At 35.5% G+C, this 19,579-nt stretch overlaps 2 protein-coding genes across 2 annotated transcripts; both read left to right on the forward strand.

The window, feature by feature from the left end:
• The first annotated feature begins 4,051 nt into the window (after positions 1-4,051).
• LOC131951472 (molluscan insulin-related peptide 3-like) lies at positions 4,052-14,850 on the forward strand. Its single transcript, XM_059313894.1, has 3 exons — positions 4,052-4,152; positions 11,652-11,864; positions 14,709-14,850. Exons 2-3 carry the CDS (start codon positions 11,669-11,671, stop codon positions 14,846-14,848), a joined length of 336 nt encoding a protein of 111 aa, XP_059169877.1. The 5' UTR covers positions 4,052-4,152; positions 11,652-11,668; the 3' UTR covers positions 14,849-14,850.
• Positions 6,375-7,078, forward strand: LOC131951457 (KRAB-A domain-containing protein 2-like). The gene is made up of 2 exons (XM_059313877.1): positions 6,375-6,381; positions 6,489-7,078. The coding sequence occupies exons 1-2, from the start codon at positions 6,375-6,377 to the stop codon at positions 7,076-7,078; spliced, it is 597 nt and encodes a 198-aa protein (XP_059169860.1).
• Positions 14,851-19,579: the final 4,729 nt, after the last annotated feature.

Raw genomic sequence — 19,579 nt, forward strand, 5'->3', positions numbered from 1 at the left:
AAAAAAAGTTAGCGACGTTAAAACCCGCTCTACCAACTTTGTAGCTTTGTACAGATGGTGGGGGTGGGGGGGGGGGGCGCTTTTTCGCCAACAAAATCGCAAGGATTTGTACTGGACTGGTGAATAGATAACTTTATATATATATATATATATATATATATATATATATATATATATATATATATATATATATATATATATATATATATATATATATATATATATATATATATATATATATACATTTTAAAGACTGGTTTTGATAATTGTAATTTAAATTAATACATCTACTCAATGTTGATCGATCGCACTAAATATTGTAGTTTAATATCTAATGCAGTGTGACATTTGTAAACTCCAAAGGACGATTAAGGTGCGCCGGATTGTTTTGAAAAATTTTGGACAAAGACAATGTTGTGGGGCAAAGAGTTCATGTGTAACAGGTGGCTGTGAATAACGGGCAGTGTGATGTAGATGTGGATGTGCATGAAGTGTAATATGATGCTGATGACGGGCAGTGTGGTGTAGATGTGCATGAAGTGTAATATGATGCTGATGACGAGCAGTGTGGTGTAGATGTGGATGTGCATGAAGTGTAATATGATGCTGATGACGGGCAGTGTGGTGTAGATGTGGATGTGCATAAAGTGTAATATGATGCTGATGACGGGCAGTGTGGTGTAGATGTGGATGTGCTTTAAGTGTAATATGATGCTGATGACGGGCAGTGTGGTGTAGATGTGGATGTGCTTTAAGTGTAATATGATGCTGATGACGGGCAGTTTGGTGTAGATGTGGATGTGCATGAAGTGTAATATGATGCTGATGACGGGCAGTGTGGTGTAGATGTGGACGTGCATAAAGTGTAATATGATGCTGATGACGGGCAGTGTGGTGTAGATGTGGACGTGCAAAAAGTGTAATATGATGCTGATGACGGGCAGTGTGGTGTAGATGTGGATGTGCATAAAGTGTAATATGATGCTGATGACGGGCAGTCTGGTGTAGATGTAGGTGTGCACGAAGTGTAATTTGCTGCAGATGAGGCGCAGTGTCGCAGTGATTTGAGTGAAGTGCTCTGTGCTGTTGATGTGGACGGCCAGTATTGTGAAGTGGATTTTGATGGTGTATAAAGCAGTTTAGACTCATGAGTGTAGATTGTGTGGTGGGTGTGTGCAAAAATAAAAATTAATAAACACTAGAATATAGATAAATGTCCCGTTGAGGGAGACATACAACGGGTGTTATGTTGATAGTCTTGCTTTTTCTCTAAACCGAAACCAAAACAACCCACTAAATTTCAAATTTAATTGGAAACGAAAAGTGTCAATCAGAACGGAAGTTTATCCATAATCGGCATTTTAACCGGATCCGGAAATTTAACTTGAAATGAAACACTTAATAACCCATCCTTAATCCTGATACTAATACTTACTATAGATAATACTTTTCCAGTATTTGTTTCTATATCTACATTTATTTCTAAAATTATAATACTAACTTAGGCGTTTAATTTTTGTGCCTATATCATCAATTACGTCATTATTATTGTGTGTAGTTGCCGGAATTCTATTCTTAATTCTATTTTTTTAATCAACCATCGATGACGTCATTCTATTTTTTGCATAGACGCTTAATGTAGATACTACCACTTTATCTTGTAACCTTGATCTATACGCAGTTACTGCACATTGATACTAAATATAGTTGTATTCATACCCCTAAACCTTGCACCTAAGCTTAACCATGACCAAAAAACGCATTCAGAGTTTCTTTCAGGAAACTCTTCGGAGTGGAGTGTGGGGGGGGGGGAGCTGAGTCACCCGAAGAAATTCTACCGCTTCCTTGAATGAAATAGAATGTGTATATACTTTTACTAGAGTCTGCCCCCATCGGCGGAAAATTTAGTCCGCCTCCTACCCCAGAATATTTTTATTCAGTGCCCCACCCCCTACCCGGGGAGAAAAATGTCTGAAAGTAACACGGGTCGCAAAAAATAGATATTCGTAATCGTTTTATGAATTTGACGAGCATTTCATTAAAATATTCTTATAATTAAGATAAAGTGATACAACTCGGTTTAAAGATTTTTAAAAGAATCTATGTTTGGCTGGGGAGGGAAGTGGGTGGGTTCTGTATAAAACTTAAACCGTGGTAAGTAATGAGACGGGGAGGAAAAGGGAATGTTTTGGTTTTTGGTCCAATTCAAAGTCTATTGACGTCCTTTTTATAGGGCGCTATAGGATATATTGTACAGATAAATAACCATAGACATTTCAGGAATGCAGCTCAGGGTCCATAAATAGCCCTAATAACTTTAACTTTGCGGTTCAATATCTCCGAAATTATTAAACCTAGTTTGACCACGAACCGTGAGCTTTATACGTATAAATTTAATCTATTCTTCTACAAGGTTTCGTCGTTCCAGTGTGAAGAATACCCCACTCCATTTAAAAAGATTGTAGGACAAAAAAGTCACAGAAAAAAATGACATGTCACAGAAAAAAGTCACAGGAAATGAGTCACACTAAAAAAGTCACAAATATATATTTGCTTAAAACCTGTTAATAATTTTATGTATTAAACATTCTGAAAGTGCAAAGGAAATTAGATTAATTAAATATAATGTATTTAATATGACTTGCTGCCCTCAACTCTTTGTAACAATTGGTCAACCAACTTTACTGCCCTTTTTTATCACGCTCATCACATAACAAAGCACAATATCAATAAAATACTTTAAAAAAACTTAAAAAAAAAACCACGTTTTTCTTGTGGACTAAAAAGTAGAAAATAACTATTTACATACATTTGATGACGTTCACCATAAAATTTCCCGACCCATCTGCCCGACCCACGTTTTTTGTCATCAAATGTATGTAAATAGTTATTTTCTACTTTTTAGTCCACAAGAAAAACGTGGTTTTTTAAAAAGTTTTTTTTAAGTATTTTATTTTCTCCTTTTTAGTCCGTTGCTACACATGAAAAACGTGGTTTTTAAAAAAAGTTTTTTATATAGTTTATTTTCTACTTTATCCAATGACTTGATTAAGTATGACTTGACTAAGTGTTTATAAATACACGGACTAAAAATCTTGAGCGACCAGGATTCGAACCTGGGTTGTCGCGGCCACAACGCGAAGTACTAACCACTATACGATCACGGCCAGCGCGCTCACATCGATTGGGGCCGAAGTAACTGTGTCAATAGGCCTTCAGTCTTGTCGGTATCTTTAGAAATCATGTCCTCAATTTTATGGTCCTTAGGGCGTAATTAAATTAAGCTAATTACGGTCTCTAATTGCTAGTTTTTATGATTGCATCTGAAATTGTTAGGCGAAAGTAGCCTGCATTCCAAATTTCAGATCTATAGAGCAATCAGAAGTGGGCTAATTTTCGATGTCAATTTTAACAACAAACAAACACACGCGAAGCTGAGTTAATAAAAACGTGTTAAAATAGAAACTCGACACGGTACAAAGTAGGTTTTCGTTTGACCTACTTTTTTTTTACCGTCGTCATGGTTATGATGGCTGCCGAAAACGACGATATCGTGATTTCGTTTTTTAAACAATGTTTGATGGTCATTTTATAAATATATAACAATAATCGTTATTTTTTCGTATTATTCAACGATACCGATCTAATTGTAACAATGGACGATAAGTGTTTGATGCAAGATTGCCATTTTTTTGTCTAATCGCTGAGAATATCGAGCAGAACATAATATATTATATAAGTTAGCAAGATGTGAATTGCTTAATTTAATATTCTAATGAACGTACTCAAAAAATATGATCAATTATAGAAAATTATATATTACGTCCTACCAAAATAATTTCATTAATTTTTTAAAAGCATGCAGGATACAAAAAATAACTTGACCGAGACAATAGCTAACTAAGCCCGCCCATTTTGCACGCCGCGTATTGGAATGGAAAGAAATCTAGCAGACGACACATTTCTGCTGAATCGCGGCGAACATTCATCAATCGCGTCACAAAAACATACTTTAAAACCTTACCTACGGTATCACTGAGTTTCAGTCTTAATCATCGTAGCCATAAAAAAATAAACGCGTTTTTTTTCACAAATCATTTTCTAGGCTACCGATTAAGTTTTATAAAAAAAAAAATTGGTATCAAATTAAAGGTAAGTAAATGTAGTTTTTTTGCCTTTGACATTTTCCCCGTTCACCTTACCAAAAAGGTGATCCGCCTACCCCACCTCCACACCCCCTAATTGGCACATCGACGCAGAGGGTAAAATATTCGATTAAATCGGAGACTTCGTCAACGGTTGAAATAATACAGAAATAAAACTTATTCAATTTAAAAGGTTATTCAATTGGGGATGAGGGGGGGGGGGGGAACATATGGCCAGAATATAGCTACATTACTAAAAATTATCACACAAAAAACTATTAGACCTACAGATGTCCAATTTGGTAATGGTATAGCTTACATGTTGCATTATATTGAAAATATAGTGTCATAATTTTGTGTTATGAATAAAGATTTTTTTATTTAATTTTTAACAATGTAAACCATCCGCAATACATAAAATGACCCCAAGTGTAGGCTAAAATTTTGAGAAACCAGCAGAAGATAACCCTGAAAAATGTTTTTTTTTTGTTATTTTGTTAACATGAGTAACATGGGAGGATATATGTATTTCATCATCCTCAGCAAGCAAGTGTTCCATTATTAAAGATAGCTGCTGCCATTACGAAAGAAGTCTCCTAATATTACGGAATGATTTCTTTTTCCTTTTGGAATCACTTCCCTATCATCTCTTTAAGTTATTCGTTCTGGCTCGGGTGTAGCTAACTAGACAATTTGTTAGCATCTATTTCTTGAAATTGTCTTCTCCAGAATGATTTTATAGCTTCTATGACTTCAGTTTGTGTATGCCTACTAGCTTTGGTGTTTTTACTTAATTTAAGTCCATCCATAACAAAATGACTAATTCTGATCCCTCCACGCCTAAGCTTTGCATCGCAATTGCCTTTTAGCTGATTATATTATTTTCAATTAAATTACCTACATATATCTAAGGTTGCTAGGAGCAAGCAGACTTATTAATACAGTCTGTATTATTACAGTTATAATTGCACTGGCTCGTTCCTTTCTTTCATATCGAAACAACATTTACAGGAAAACAACAATGAAACATGAGTGCAATGAAATAGTTTCATGAGTATCGCTGGCTATATTACTATTTTATTAATGCTGAGAATTTTATAGGTGATTAACTTGATTTAGATCTAGATCTATTTCCTTTACAAACTTCTTCAAATTCAGAATCCCCTCAAAAACTTTATTTCCTATGTATCCTTGTTTATAGTAGAGTCTGAATCAGTGTATAATATTTTTGTTGTTTTGACTTGGTGGGTGTATCCACCTGGTGACCAAATGTAAAGAAACTTTTTAATGGTTTTAAAATTGTTAGAATCTTTTATCTAGCTTAGCCTACTCTGTTGTTTCTATACTATTTTCGGCCAAAACTAGTATTGTGAAAAAAAGGTGACTCATTAAATTTTAGTAATTATTTCACATTTTTAGGAGGATTTATGTTTTGAAAGTTACAAAAAATTTTCAAAGTTTTATTAATGTGCCTGTTTTTATTAAAACTTTTCATTCTGACGGACTACCCCTACCGTCTAATAACTAAAAAAAACTACGGCGTGCAAAATGGGCGGGCTTAGTTAGCTATTGTCTCGATTAAGTTATTTTTTATATTCTGCATGCTTTTAAAAAATTGATAAAATTATTATTTTGGTAGGACGTAATCAAAGCGGGCTGCCACCTTGATAGGAATGTGTGTCTTTATTGCTATTTCATTTTGTTTGATCTAGTTTCGTACACCTAACATTGTTGGAATGTCTCATGTTTAGCAAGCTCACCTACACTGTCCATCGAAAAGATTTCTTTAATCTTCGCATACTATATTAATAATCATAATTTTAAAATGTTTAGTGCAATATGACAAATTTATACGGCAAACATTTCTTACAAAAATCACCCAATACACCATTAAAATTTAGGTGTGAGATATTTTTTCTGGGATATTTTGTCCGTGAGATCATTTGTCCTTAAGATCATTTGTCCTGAGATCATTTGTCCTGAGATCATTTGCCCGTAAGATATTTTGTCTGTGATATTTTGTCTGAGATCATTTGTCCAGATATATTTTGTCCTGGTATATTTTGTCAGTTAGATCATTTGTCCGTGAGATCAGTTGTCCGTGAGATCATTTGTCCTGAGATTATATGTCCTGAGATCAATGCGCGCACTGGCCGGGAAGTACTGACCAAATTCCGAAGCGCTTAAACTTGACAGCGTATTTTGTACATTGGCCGGCCAATGCGCGCAATGGCCGGTATGTCCTGGCCAATGTTCTATCTAGACTAAGTTGTGATCGCGTTTTCATTATTCTGGGTGCGGTTTCATTGTCAGTAACGTTTGATATGAAAACTATGTTTTTAGACCGTTTGACTACAGCACTACATGGAAAATCAAACAATAGCTTTATTCTCAGCAAAAACAAATACATTGCTATTATAGAGGACGTTAAACAGGCTAAAGCAAAGCAGACAAAACAAACTGTTGACTATCGTCGACTAAACAAATATGATGTTATTGTAGTTGACGGTAAAGAAAAACTTATTGTACCACTAACAGAAGACAATGGTGCTGTTTTGTACTACAAGCACTCAGAAGAGTTGTTCGACTTCATCAATGAAACTCACTTGAAAATCGGACATGGATGTCGCACATGGATGAAAAAAGAGCTGAAGAGAAAGTACAAAAATATCACCAAAGAAATCATTACTATGTATATTCGGTTGTGCAAGCCTTGTCAGACAAAACTGTCTAATCCCAAGAAAGGTTTTGTTTCCAAACCTTTGATATTGAAAGAATTTAACTCAAGATGCCAAGTTGATCTTATTGATATGCAAAGTAACCCAGACGGCAAATACAGGTTTATACTCAGTTACCAGGATCATTTAACCAAGTTCATATTATTGCGAACTTTGGAAACCAAAAGAGCAAAAGAAGTTGCTTACCTGCTCTAGATATCTTCACGATTATTGGTGCCCCAAGTGTGCTTCAATCAGATAATGGAAGAGAATTTGTGAATCAAGTTATTTCTGAACTAAAGAACATGTGGCCTGAACTTAAACTAGTTCACGGAAAACCAAGGCATGGCCAAAGCCAAGGTTCAGTAGAACGTACCAACCAAGATGTTCAAAACATGATGATGACATGGATGCAAACAAATGAATCAGCTCATTAGGCTGAGAGTCTCAAATTCATTCAATTTATGAAAAATCTTTCTTTTCTTCAAGGAATCCAACAATCGCCATACGAAGCCTTGTTTGGATGCAAAGCAAAAGTGGGACTTAGCTCTTCAAATCTACCAAGAGAGGCTCTCGATAATTTAGTTACTGAGGAAGAACTTGAAAACATTGAACAAGAAATGGAGGTTGCCATAAATGCAACGACTTCCTCAGCTTACACATCTGCTGCCGTGGCGGAACGTCCAGACCATTTGTGTGACAATAATGTGGCAAACAGATTCTGTATAGTTTGTGAAAAACATTGTAGTGCAGCTCATTCTTGTGGATCCTGTGGCAACGATGTACATGCTATGTGTGGAATACCCAATGAAGCAGACGAAGGGTACGGAGGAAATATTACCTGCAGATTAAGTCACAACAAACAAGACATCATAGAACACAGGTCAGCAGCTCATACTAGCTTGCAAACTCAAGGTGCTAAGATGCTTAAAACATCAAATACAAAATTTAAAGATGCAGAAGTGGGTGACAATGTACGCATCCGTGTTCCAGATTTTGACAGAGGTCGCGGCGATCACCAAAGCGTGATTGCAGTTGTCATGAGCGTCGAGGGCGGTTTCTACAAATTAGGAACGGAACATGGTGTTCTAAAACAACTGTATGCTAGAAGTGAGTTTTTAATTCTTCACGAAAAACTGCTCTTATTGTCGTCAGTTGGCACTGAGGAAAAATCACTACGAACCATCGCATCTTCACAATCATTGACTGGGGGCCAAGGCTACACTCGCACAACAAATCGCTGCAAGTGTAAAAATAACAAGCTACTATGTAATTCTAAATGCCATAAAAGTTCAACTTGTTGTAACAAATTATAATATTGATTGATTGAGACTATAGTACAATAAATTTTTTGAATGTTTCTGTCATTTACTATTATTAATAATCAATAAAAACTTAATTTCATGATCCTCACGGCATAAAAAAAAACAAAATCTGCTCATGATCTTCGGACTTTGGCCGGTCGTCCCTAGCCAGATGATCTTCTAATTAAGACTTTGGCCGGTCCACTAAAGGCCGAAATCAAGCAAAGTTTCGGATTTTGACCGGTCAATTGGAGGCGATATTGGCCAATCCGCGCATTGGCCGACTTCGGGCTTTGACCGTAACATATATATATATATATATATATATATATATATATATATATATATATATATATATATATATATATATATATATATATATATATGGGGGGGGCGCCAATTGAAAGTTCACCCCGGGTGCCAGGAGGGGTCGCTACGTCTTTGGCCGCCAGCCAACATTGAGCGACCATTGAGGGGATCTCCACTACACCTGATATATGATGGTAGATGATGTGAAATCTTTGATCTCCACTACACCTGATATATGATGGTAGATGATGTGAAATCTTTGATCTCCACTACACCTGATATATGATGGTAGATGATATGAAATCTTTGATCTCCACTTCACCTGAAATATGATGGTAGATGATGTGAAATCTTTGATCTCCACTACACCTGATATATGATGGTAGATGATGTGAAATCTTTGATCTCCACTACACCTGATATATGATGGTAGATGATATGAAATCTTTGATCTCCACTTCACCTGAAATATGATAGTAGATGCAGTGGCGGAACTAGAAAAAAAGGGCCACCCCGCAAAAATTTTTTTTTAGGCCCCCCTATATATATATATATATATATATATATATATATATATATATATATATATATATATATATATATATATATATATATATATATATACAAGCACAAAATACGAACATAGGATACTCATTGTAGGCCTGTTCGGGTTTTAATAAAAAAATGTTTTAATTAAAACAAATTACAACATGTCATGTGTGTAAGTGCATTAGTGTGTTCTGTGAAAATCGGTTTTATTTTATCTCTGCTATAAGACCTCGTAACCTCTAGTCGGTCAAAAGAATATAAACCATGAAAGCTTTGTATAAGTAATGGTGTCTCGTGTTATGTTTATTTTTATGGTTTTTTTTTTGTTTTTATATTATTAATTTTAATTACATTTCCTTTTTATACAGTTTCATTCTTCAAGTACTTTATAAAAAATAAATAATTCAGAGAAATAATTGCTTTTTAATTTGTTTAGTACAAATCTATTAAAAAGAGATTATGAGCACACTTATTTGACTATTTAAAAAAGGGAAATTACTCATGGAAGTGATTCGAACGTTTGCTTATCTTTGATCAGTTTGATTGTAGGAGAAAGAGGCTTTCACAGTGGTTTAAAAACAAAGGGAAGAAAAATATAAGAGAGAGCGTGGGGTGGTGTCTATAGAATAAAGATAATCCAACCGCAGCTACGGTAATCTTTTTTACAAAACAACCATCAAGTCAAAAATGCACGAAAATTAATTATTTTTTTTTTACAATAAAAAATTGATTATGGTCGGCTGTGGGCCCCTAAATGGCGTGGGCCACCCCGCATTGCGGGGTCTGGCGGCACTGTAGTTCCGCCCCTGAGTAGATGATGTGAAATCTTTGATCTCCACTACACCTGATATATGATGGTAGATGATATGAAATCTTTGATCTCCAATTCACCTGATATATGATGGTAGATGATATGAAATCTTTGATCTCCACTTCACCTGATATATGATGGTAGATGATATGAAATCTTTGATCTCCACCAGCTGTGCTAGATACATCTGTCGCAGTGCGTCGTGATCTACACTATCAATTGCTCGTGCAACCGTGTTCTACTTCCTTTTGAATGGATTTAGCTCAACTCGATTCGTCATCGTTTGGCAGAGACGGTACTTCTGTGTAACCGATTAGACGTCCAGCGAGTATATCGGGTCTGTCAACGTCCATTTATTCTAATTAAGTTCATGGCTACAGACGTAAAGAGTTCATCGAGTGCGCACCATCTGACAACATCTGTATTGGGATTTTGTAGAGGTATCGCTAATATTTCAGTGTTACTCCATCACTTACTTCGTAAGGGCGGTTTGGGTAGGCGGATTCTTGAACTTCCCTGTCTAAGTTATACCTAAATTGTCCGGTGGGGGTTTGTGTATCTTTAGGTAAGGGAAATACCAGGAAGAGGGCGTTATTGTTAAAATATAAAGGGGGTCTAAAATCACAAATTTTTGTGGACGTCATCAATGGATAAACCCATTACATGCAACTGGCTTGGTGGGGGCCTTTCGAGATAACCATAAATGTGACAGATGTAGGCTACGAAGTAACTATAAATAATAAGAACCGTATGCTTATTTTTCATGTGAATATTTTAAGTATTTGAAGTACGGCTAGAGCTGTCGACCGTAACACCTACAGTAAATTGCGATATGATTAACAACACCGAGGATTGTGACCACAACGAAAATTCATACCGTGTCATCTGGACAAGAGAGTTATATGGATGTAAAATTAAGAAAGATGCCTGGTGACATTAAAACTAGAATTTCACATCTTTTGCTGGATTTCTGTGACGTATTGTCTGCCGTTCTAGGTAAAGCAACTGCAATCAATCTAACGTCAATGCGACCAATAAAGCTACAACCTTACAACATACCATTACACTATAGAGAACGGGTACAAGCCGAAATCAAAGATTTATTGGAATCCGTTATAATTGAACCGTCAGACACACATATGCTGTGTCTATCGTTTTGGTGAAGAAGAAAAATGACGAGATCAGGATGTGTGTTGACTATAAGCAGCTGAACCTATGCCAAACCAGGAGTAACTTTATTAAATTAGCACAGGCACATTTTTTTTTAAAGTCCGATTTATCTGAAAGTTACTGGCAGATTCCAATTAAAGAATTAGTTAAGAAATCGTCTGCCTTTGTGGCATCTTTTTGGTCTGCATCATTGGAATTTTATGAGCTTTGGTCTTATTAATGCCCCAGCTACTTTAATAGATTAATGAGACGGGTTTGGCAGATAACAATGATACAGTGGCTTATTTTGATGATATTTGTTTATTCTCAAAGAACTGAGAGGAGCATATCACTGTTTCAGGCACTTTTCACAGCTTTAAAAAACAATGGTTTAACAGCGAGACACAGCAAAGTTGAAATTTTGCATGAGAGAAATTCAATTCTTGGATCACATGATTTTGTACAAAACTGTAAAACCATGTTCTAGGGATAAAATTTCTAAATCCCTGAAGACGGTACGCAGCTTGATAAGGCTCTGCAATTACTATAGGAAACTTTGCCTCACTTTTAAACCTACACTTAACTTCCACAATTAGAAAGGATAGCTTTAATTCCAGATTTGTGTACATTGTTCAATGTAATGAGTTCAATGAAAACTTTATTTCAGATCGAAATTGTTTGAAAATGTCAGTTCCATCACCTCTCGTCTTGGCCAGTGTGCTCATCTTCTTACTGGCCTTCAACGTGTGCGGTGTTTTTGCTCAAGATCGTACGTGTTCCTATCATGACAAACCACACTCCCGTGGTTTGTGTGGCTCAAAACTCGCGGACACTGTCCAGCTTCTCTGTGAAAGCCGATCTAAAAGAGACGCTGAGAAAGGTATATGTATTGTTGTCTTTATAGTATAAGGGAGATAACTGTCTTCTTGCTTTGTTAAAGGAACGGAAGTACCGGTCTTGTTCATGTATATTTAATTAAGAAAACGGGTAATTTTTTTTTCTTTAACAAAAAAAAAAATAAAAACTGACAATATAATTTGTTATGACGGCTTGCATCTCGCTCGTTTCAGACTGAACTAAAACTATTGTTATGCAAATATTCGTTTTTTAAATACTTAATAGGTTTTACGACACACAACTAAAAAAATATTACAAAGGTATTACTTCTGGTGTCTCAGTTTACATATAATTCGTGCTGCTTTAAATATTTTACCTTTTTACTTTCTCGATTACAGAGTAAAGAGGAAGTTTGTAATCGTACGCAAAAATCACATGACATTTTGACAGTTTTCATCGTTTTACACCTCGTTACTTCATCATATATGGAATTTAGGGGACTTATTTTAATCGGGCAAAAATAATAAATACATATTTATCAAAATGTCGGTGTTCTATGCGTAATCGAGTGGGAAAAAGGGCTTTGCAATTCTGTCCGCATGTCTGTGTGTGTGTGTGTGTTTGTATGTTTGACTGTGAACACGATAACTTGAGTACCGTTACAGCTAGGTTGATAAAAATTTTTATATAAGTATCATATCAAATTTGTAATTCTGTATCGACTTTTCAGCAATTTCTGAAAGTGGAACTTAGTCTACTTTTAGTTTTTCAAAAGCCTATAGCTTGAGTACTGCTTCAAATAGATAAACGAAATTTCACAAGTCAGTAAGAGATTTAATTCTCCGCCTTCTGTCAAATTTTAAGGAATTTTCTTCGACCGGGAGTAGTAGGTACCGCTATTTCCAATTTAAAAAAAAAACGCTTAAGAATTTATAAAGTACTAATAATATTCCGGACTATTATACACTCCTTTTTTTCTACGAGATTCTATTCTATTTTTAAAAGTTTAAGTAATTAACATTGAATCAAAATGTTTGTCTATTTCACAAGTTGTCATCCCCCGTAGTGTTATATAAGAAAAGTTGAGAAAGTTTAGGGGAGATCACTCCCGGTTTATTAATTAGAGAATCATCCCTACCGCTGTTTAGCTGTAATAAAAATAAAATTATCTCAATTCTAATCCTATAAGCAAAATTCAATGTTTCTGGCGAACACAGGTGGTATTCATAAATTAACTTACCACGAGTTCCTATAACAACAAAATGTTGGTAAAGAATATTTACCTTAAAACTACCATTTTCGAATGCGTCTTAAAATGAAAAAAATCATTAAAGAAATTCAACTTACAAAAATGTAATTTAAAAATAGAATAGTTCGATGTCTTAATATCTTGATACCACGACGACCTCGTCCCACAGTCAAAGTAAATTATCTCCACCCTCATTCAGAATGTGACTACACAGGACCCCCTCCCTATTCCACCACACTCAAATTAAACACACACTGTTACGCTGCTTAGTGCGAGGTTTGAGTCACTTGATCCGATTCGGTACCATTTTAATTCATCTCCACTACCATGAAGAGAGGTTACAACCTTAAGAACCTATAACGCTATCTCCCATTCAGACGAATAGATGACGCTCAGAGATAAGACGAACTTAATAACTTCTTGTCCAATTCTTTATTCTTGTATCTACTTATATATCTCTAGAATCTATCTCCCAACTTGAGTCATACCAGTCAGCATACGTCCTCTCACACCGACGATCAAGATAAGACTAACTGACACATAAAATCATAGCAACACAGTCTCTACACAAATACGTCACCACCTTTCAATCGAGTCATCATTCTAATGTGTTCAATATACTCTTCGCACTAACATGCACTCAGTGCTAATATCTATCTGAAACATACATCATAACTCACACATAGATTGATATTTAATAAAATGTATATGTGTGTAGTCTCTACTATAAACAACTATTGACCAGCTTGTGTCGAGTCACTATTGGCGACTGCAGGACTTTTCTTATTCCATCCAGCATTAATGGGTACCTGAACCTTCTAGTCACAGCGTCCCGAGGACTTTTCTTAGTCCATCTAGCATTAATGGGTACCTGAACTGTGTGGTGACACCGTCCCCAGGACTTTTCTTAGTCCATCCAGCATTAATGGGTACCTGAACCGTGTGGTCACAGCGTCCCCAGGACTTTTCTTAGTCCATCCAGCATTAATGGGTACCTGAACCTTCTAGTCACAGCGTCCCCAGGACTTTTCTTAGTCCACGCAGCATTAATGGGTACCTGAACCGTGTGGTCACAGCGTCCCCAGGACTTTTCTTAGTCCATCCACCATTAATGGGTACCTGAACCTTGTAGTCACACCGTCCCCAGGACTTTTCTTAGTCCATCCAGCATTAATGGGTACCTGAACCTTGTGGTCACAGCGTCCCCAGGACTTTTCTTAGTCCATCCAGCATTAATGGGTACCTGAACCGTGTGGTCACAGCGTCCCCAGGACTTTTCTTAGTCCACGCAGCATTAATGGGTACCTGAACCGTGTGGTCACAGCGTCCCCAGGACTTTTCTTAGTCCATCCAGCATTAATGGGTACCTGAACCTTGTGGTCACAGCGTCCCCAGGACTTTTCTTAATCCATCCAGCATTAATGGGTACCTGAACCTTGTAGTCACAGCGTCCCCAGGACTTTTCTTAGTCCATCCACCATTAATGGGTGCCTGAAGTACCTGATTAGAAGTAATGGCGGTTGGGCATAGTGCTGACCACACCATAGCTTCTTGCGCCGTGCTTGAAGAAATATTGCCCGTCAGGTTCTAACTATCAAAGATAAAATTAACGTTTCAATTTGTTTGTATTATTATCAGAAGGAAATGATAGGTTTGATGTGATGGCCTTGACCAAGAAGAGCGCCCTGGCCTTCCTGGGCAAGAGACAAAATACGGGCATTGTGTGTGAGTGCTGCTACAACCAGTGTTCAAACGACGAAATATTGGCCTATTGTTAAATCATCGACAACTAACTAGCCAACTAAATTTGTTAGTCATAAAATAAAGTTTTACATAAGCATAAACTATTCAGAGTGTCGTTTGTCATTGCTAACAAATATATATGATTATTTTTATATGCTAGGCTTTGTTTGTTTTTTTTTTGACACTATAACATGTTTGTTAAATTACACCCCATATTTTCCAAAATATCTCAGTTGTAAGTTTTTAGAAAAGAAATCGATTGTTGAACTTTTGAGAAATTAAAACTCGTGAAAATTTTAAATTCGCCTTTCTTTGTGTTTAATATAATATATTTATATTTAGTTTATTTATAAATATGTATTAACCACAAATTTTAAAATAATTCTTTGAAAAGGGTTTTGCTCTAATGAGTTCTAGTCTATAATTAGGATTATTAGACTGAGCTTAAACCTAAATAAACACCTTATATGCCGTGTTTAAACAAATAGGTGAACGCATCTACCCTGTAGACAGCCAGATCCAAAAAGGTACAGTTTTGTAACTTTGTTCCATAAAATTCTTAATACAATATTTGAGTCTACTTAAAGGTTACAAAATAAATTACTGGAACAAGCTAATTTACAACTAACGCGAACTACAGACTTATGTTCGGTCAGGCTTACACTTTTAGAACACTAGGCAATCATTCGATAAAAGATTCTTAAAAAGCTAACGCAATTGAAGGAAATAACTTTTGTGAAGAAGTGAATCGAAGAGAAATCATAGGCGAAGATGGGGGGGGGGGGGGGGGAGAGGAGTGCGGTGCGTCAGAAGGGGTTGAAAAAAAATTAAGAGCTCACTGTAATGATATGCTGCGGGTCGGCTCGTTAAAAATAATACATCTACTCAATGTTGGACCGATCGCACTAAATATTTTAGTTTAATATCTAATGCAGTGTAACATTTGTAAACTTCAAAGGACGATTAATGTGCGCCGGATTGTTTTGAAAATTTTTGGACAAAGACAATGTTGTGGGGCAAAGAGTTCACGTGTAACAGGTGGCTGTGAATAACGGGAGTTGTTATGAAAATGTGGATGTGCATGAAGTGTAATATGATGCTGATGACGGGCAGTGTGGTGTAGATGTGGATGTGCATAAAGTGTAATATGATGCTGATGACGGGCAGTGTGGTGTAGATGTGGATGTGCATAAAGTGTAATATGATGCTGATGACGGGCAGTCTGGTGTAGATGTAGGTGTGCACGAAGTGTAATTTGATGCTGATGAGGCGCAGTGTCGCAGTGATTTGAGTGAAGTGCTCTGTGCTGTTGATGTGGACGGCCAGTATTGTGAAGTGGATTTTAATGGTGTATAAAGCAGTTTAGACTCATGAGTGTAGATTGTGTGGTGGGTGTGTGCAAAAATAAAAATTAATAAACACTAGAATATAGATAAATGTCCCGTTGAGGGAGACATACAACGGGTGTTATGTTGATAGTCTTGCTTTTTCTCTAAACCGAAACCAAAACAACCCGCTAAATTTTAAATTTAACTGGAAACGAAAAGTGTCAATCAAAACGGAAGTTTATCCATAATCGGCATTTTAACCGGATCCGGAAATTTAACTTGAAATGAAACACTTAATAACCCATCCTTAATCCTGATACTAACACTTACTATAAATAATACCTTTCCAGTATTTTTTTTTTCTATATCTACATTTATTTCTAAAATTATAATACTAAATTAGGCGTTTAATTTTTGTCTCTATATTATCAATCACGTCATTATTATTGTTTGTAGTTTTCTGCATTCTATTCTTAATTCTATTGTTTTAATCAACCATCGATGACGTCATTCTATTTTTTCCATAGACGCTTAATGTAGATACTACCACCTTATCTTGTAACCTTGATCTATACGCAGTTACTGCAAATCGATACGAAATATAGTTGTAGTCATACCCCTAAACCTTGCACCTAAGCTTAACCATGACCAAAGAGTTCCTTCAGGAAATTCTTGGGATTGGGGTGTGTGTGTGGGGGGGGGGGGGGGAGCTGAGACACCCGAAGAACGTCTACCGCTTCCTTGAACAAAATAGAATTTGTATATACTTTTACTTGAGTCCGCCCCCATCGGCGAAAACTTTGTCTGCCCTCCTACCCCAGAATATATTTTTTCAGTGCCCCACCCCCTTCCCGGGGAGAAAAATGTCTGAAAGAAACACGGGTCGCAAAGAATAGATATTCATAATAGTTTTATGAATTTGACGAACATTTCATTATAATCCTAATATAGAAAAGCCCCTGTGCGCACTTCCAGCCGATCGAACACTATTTTCTATGAAAGACTCAATGAAATTATCAATGACAGAGTCAATGATAACTACCGCTCTCCTGTATTTTTCTCTCGAGAAACTCAATGATAAAGCGTTAGTAGTTATAAAGAGAGAGAGAGAGAGAGAGTTTATCAAAACGGAAATAATTCAACTCGATTAATTAATAAAGCGTTAAACGTAATTATTAATTCTTAATTTCTCAGCGATTGATACAATTGTTTAGGGACAGTTAAACTATTTTTAAAAAATATAGATCCTCGATCTTCATTTATAATTTATTAATTAAAATAAGATTTTTAAAAAATAATTAAAACAGGTCTTTGTCAGTGGCGGAACTAGAAATCAAAGGCTCCCCCGCAAAGAAAAAACTAGGGCCCCCTCTATATATATATATATATATATATATATATATATATATATATATATATATATTATATATGTATATATTATATATATATATTATATATATATATTATATATATATATATTATATATATTATATATTATATATATATTATATATTATATATATATTATATATATATATATATATATATATATATATATATATATATATATATATATATATATATATATATATATATATATATATATATATATATATATATATATATATATATATATATATATCCTAACTGAGTAATTTAGACTACTTCATTGCAATATATAACCATTCTGAGAGAACAAACCAGAAGAAATTTAGTCCAAACTCATTTTGAGATAGCAAAAATATCATAAACGAGAAAAATGGCCCGTTGAGGAAGGATACAACGGGCGCTAGGCTGATAGTGCTGTCTCTTTTCTCTAAACTTAAACCCCCCCCCCCCCCACACCCCCCCACCCCCACACCCCCCCCCCCCCTTCAAAAAAAAACATACCTACCGTCCCATTTAACGAAATATAATTATATACTTTTTCCAGTGTCCGCCCCCTCCCCGAAAATTCTACCCCCGCCCCCGAAAATTTCAAGTACCCCCACCCCTCTCCGGGGAGGAAAAAGTCTGAAAGAAACACTGGTGTTGCGCTTAGCCACTACCCGAAGAATTGCATTAAAGAAATTGCAAGAAAACCACTTTTTAGATTAGACACATTAATTAGGCGGTAATTTTATTATAGAGTATCGATGAAGAAATTTCTTTTGAGTTGGGGAGGGGGGGGGGGGGGCTCAGACGTTCTTACGCGGGGGGTGGGGCTTCGCCCCTACCCGAAGAATTGTATGCAAGAAACTCTTCACGCAAACCATTTAGATTAGACAAAATTTCCTTTTTATTCAATGTTTACTCGAGAATCAATGACGTCACATTACTGTGTGCACTCTCCGGCTTGAGATTATTTTGTACTCTATGCTAAATGTGGCGACGTCATACTTCGTTTTTCGAATTACTATGCATGTTTTTAATTTCCTTGTGTTTTCTCTAGAGCGTTCTTGTCAGATAGATAGATACACAGACAGAGAGAACAATAGTATTAATATGCTGGTCAAAAATATATAAGGACGTTAGCTTGATTCGTGAATGGTTTCTCGCGTTATGTTTTTTTTTTCATTTTTGGCATTTATAATATCAATTTTGAAAACATTGATTTTTATGGCTATACCATTGTTTAGTACGTTTTATTTAAATAACAATTCAGAGAACCAATTGCTTTTTAATATACATAGTACAAAACTATTTAAATGAGCTTCGTGGGCATCCCTATTTTAAAGAAGGGCAGTAAGTCATGGAAGTAGTGTGAATGTTTACCTACCTTTCAAACTATACCTCTTGTAGATTTAAAAATATTTTTCTACGCAACAATCTCTGCTATAGTAGACCTGTTATTTTTTTTTTTTTTTTTTTTACAAAACCACTTTCAAGATGCATGAAAAACATAATTTTTGAAAAAAAAACCCATTGTTTTTTGGTCTGAACTGGGCCCCTAAACGTCCTGGGCCCCCCCGCATTGCGGGGTCTGGCGGTATGGTAGTTCCGCCCCTGGTCTTTGTACTATATTATAAAAAAAAAACAGCTAATGAATATAATAAATAATTTTGACTATTTTTCATTCTAAACCTATCGAATATCTTTTTTTTAAAATGCAAGGTAATCTTTTATAGAACCTACATGATTAACTTTTCTTCTAATAATAAAAATCTCTAACTAAAAACTATTATTCCTACAAATATTAGAGTAGTCTTCCTTGACAGTTTCTATTCGAATGTATTTTGTGTTAATTTTCGTTATGAAATACAGTTGACTTTTTAAATTAATTATATAAGAAAACAATCTATCTCTGTGTACATTTATTTTAAAAAATATTATTACAATAATTAGAATAGGTGCTTCTGGTTAAATAGCAATTATTCTCATTGTAAATCTTTGGCTATCGAGTTTCATGGGTTTTTAAATTTAAGATCATGAACACATTGGCTTGACGAAAATGATTATA

The sequence above is a fragment of the Physella acuta genome, unplaced genomic scaffold (genome assembly GCF_028476545.2).
Source record: "Physella acuta isolate Inbredline_101_S28 unplaced genomic scaffold, ASM2847654v3 ptg000813l, whole genome shotgun sequence".
Classification (NCBI taxonomy): domain Eukaryota; kingdom Metazoa; phylum Mollusca; class Gastropoda; family Physidae; genus Physella; species Physella acuta.

Coding starts and splice junctions, on each gene's coding strand:
- LOC131951472 (XM_059313894.1), top strand. CDS start 11,669: ATGTCAGTTCCATCACCTCTCGTCTTGGCCAGTGTGCTCATCTTCTTA. Junction 11,865..14,708: donor TAAAAGAGACGCTGAGAAAG/GTATATGTATTG, acceptor TATTATTATCAG/AAGGAAATGATAGGTTTGAT.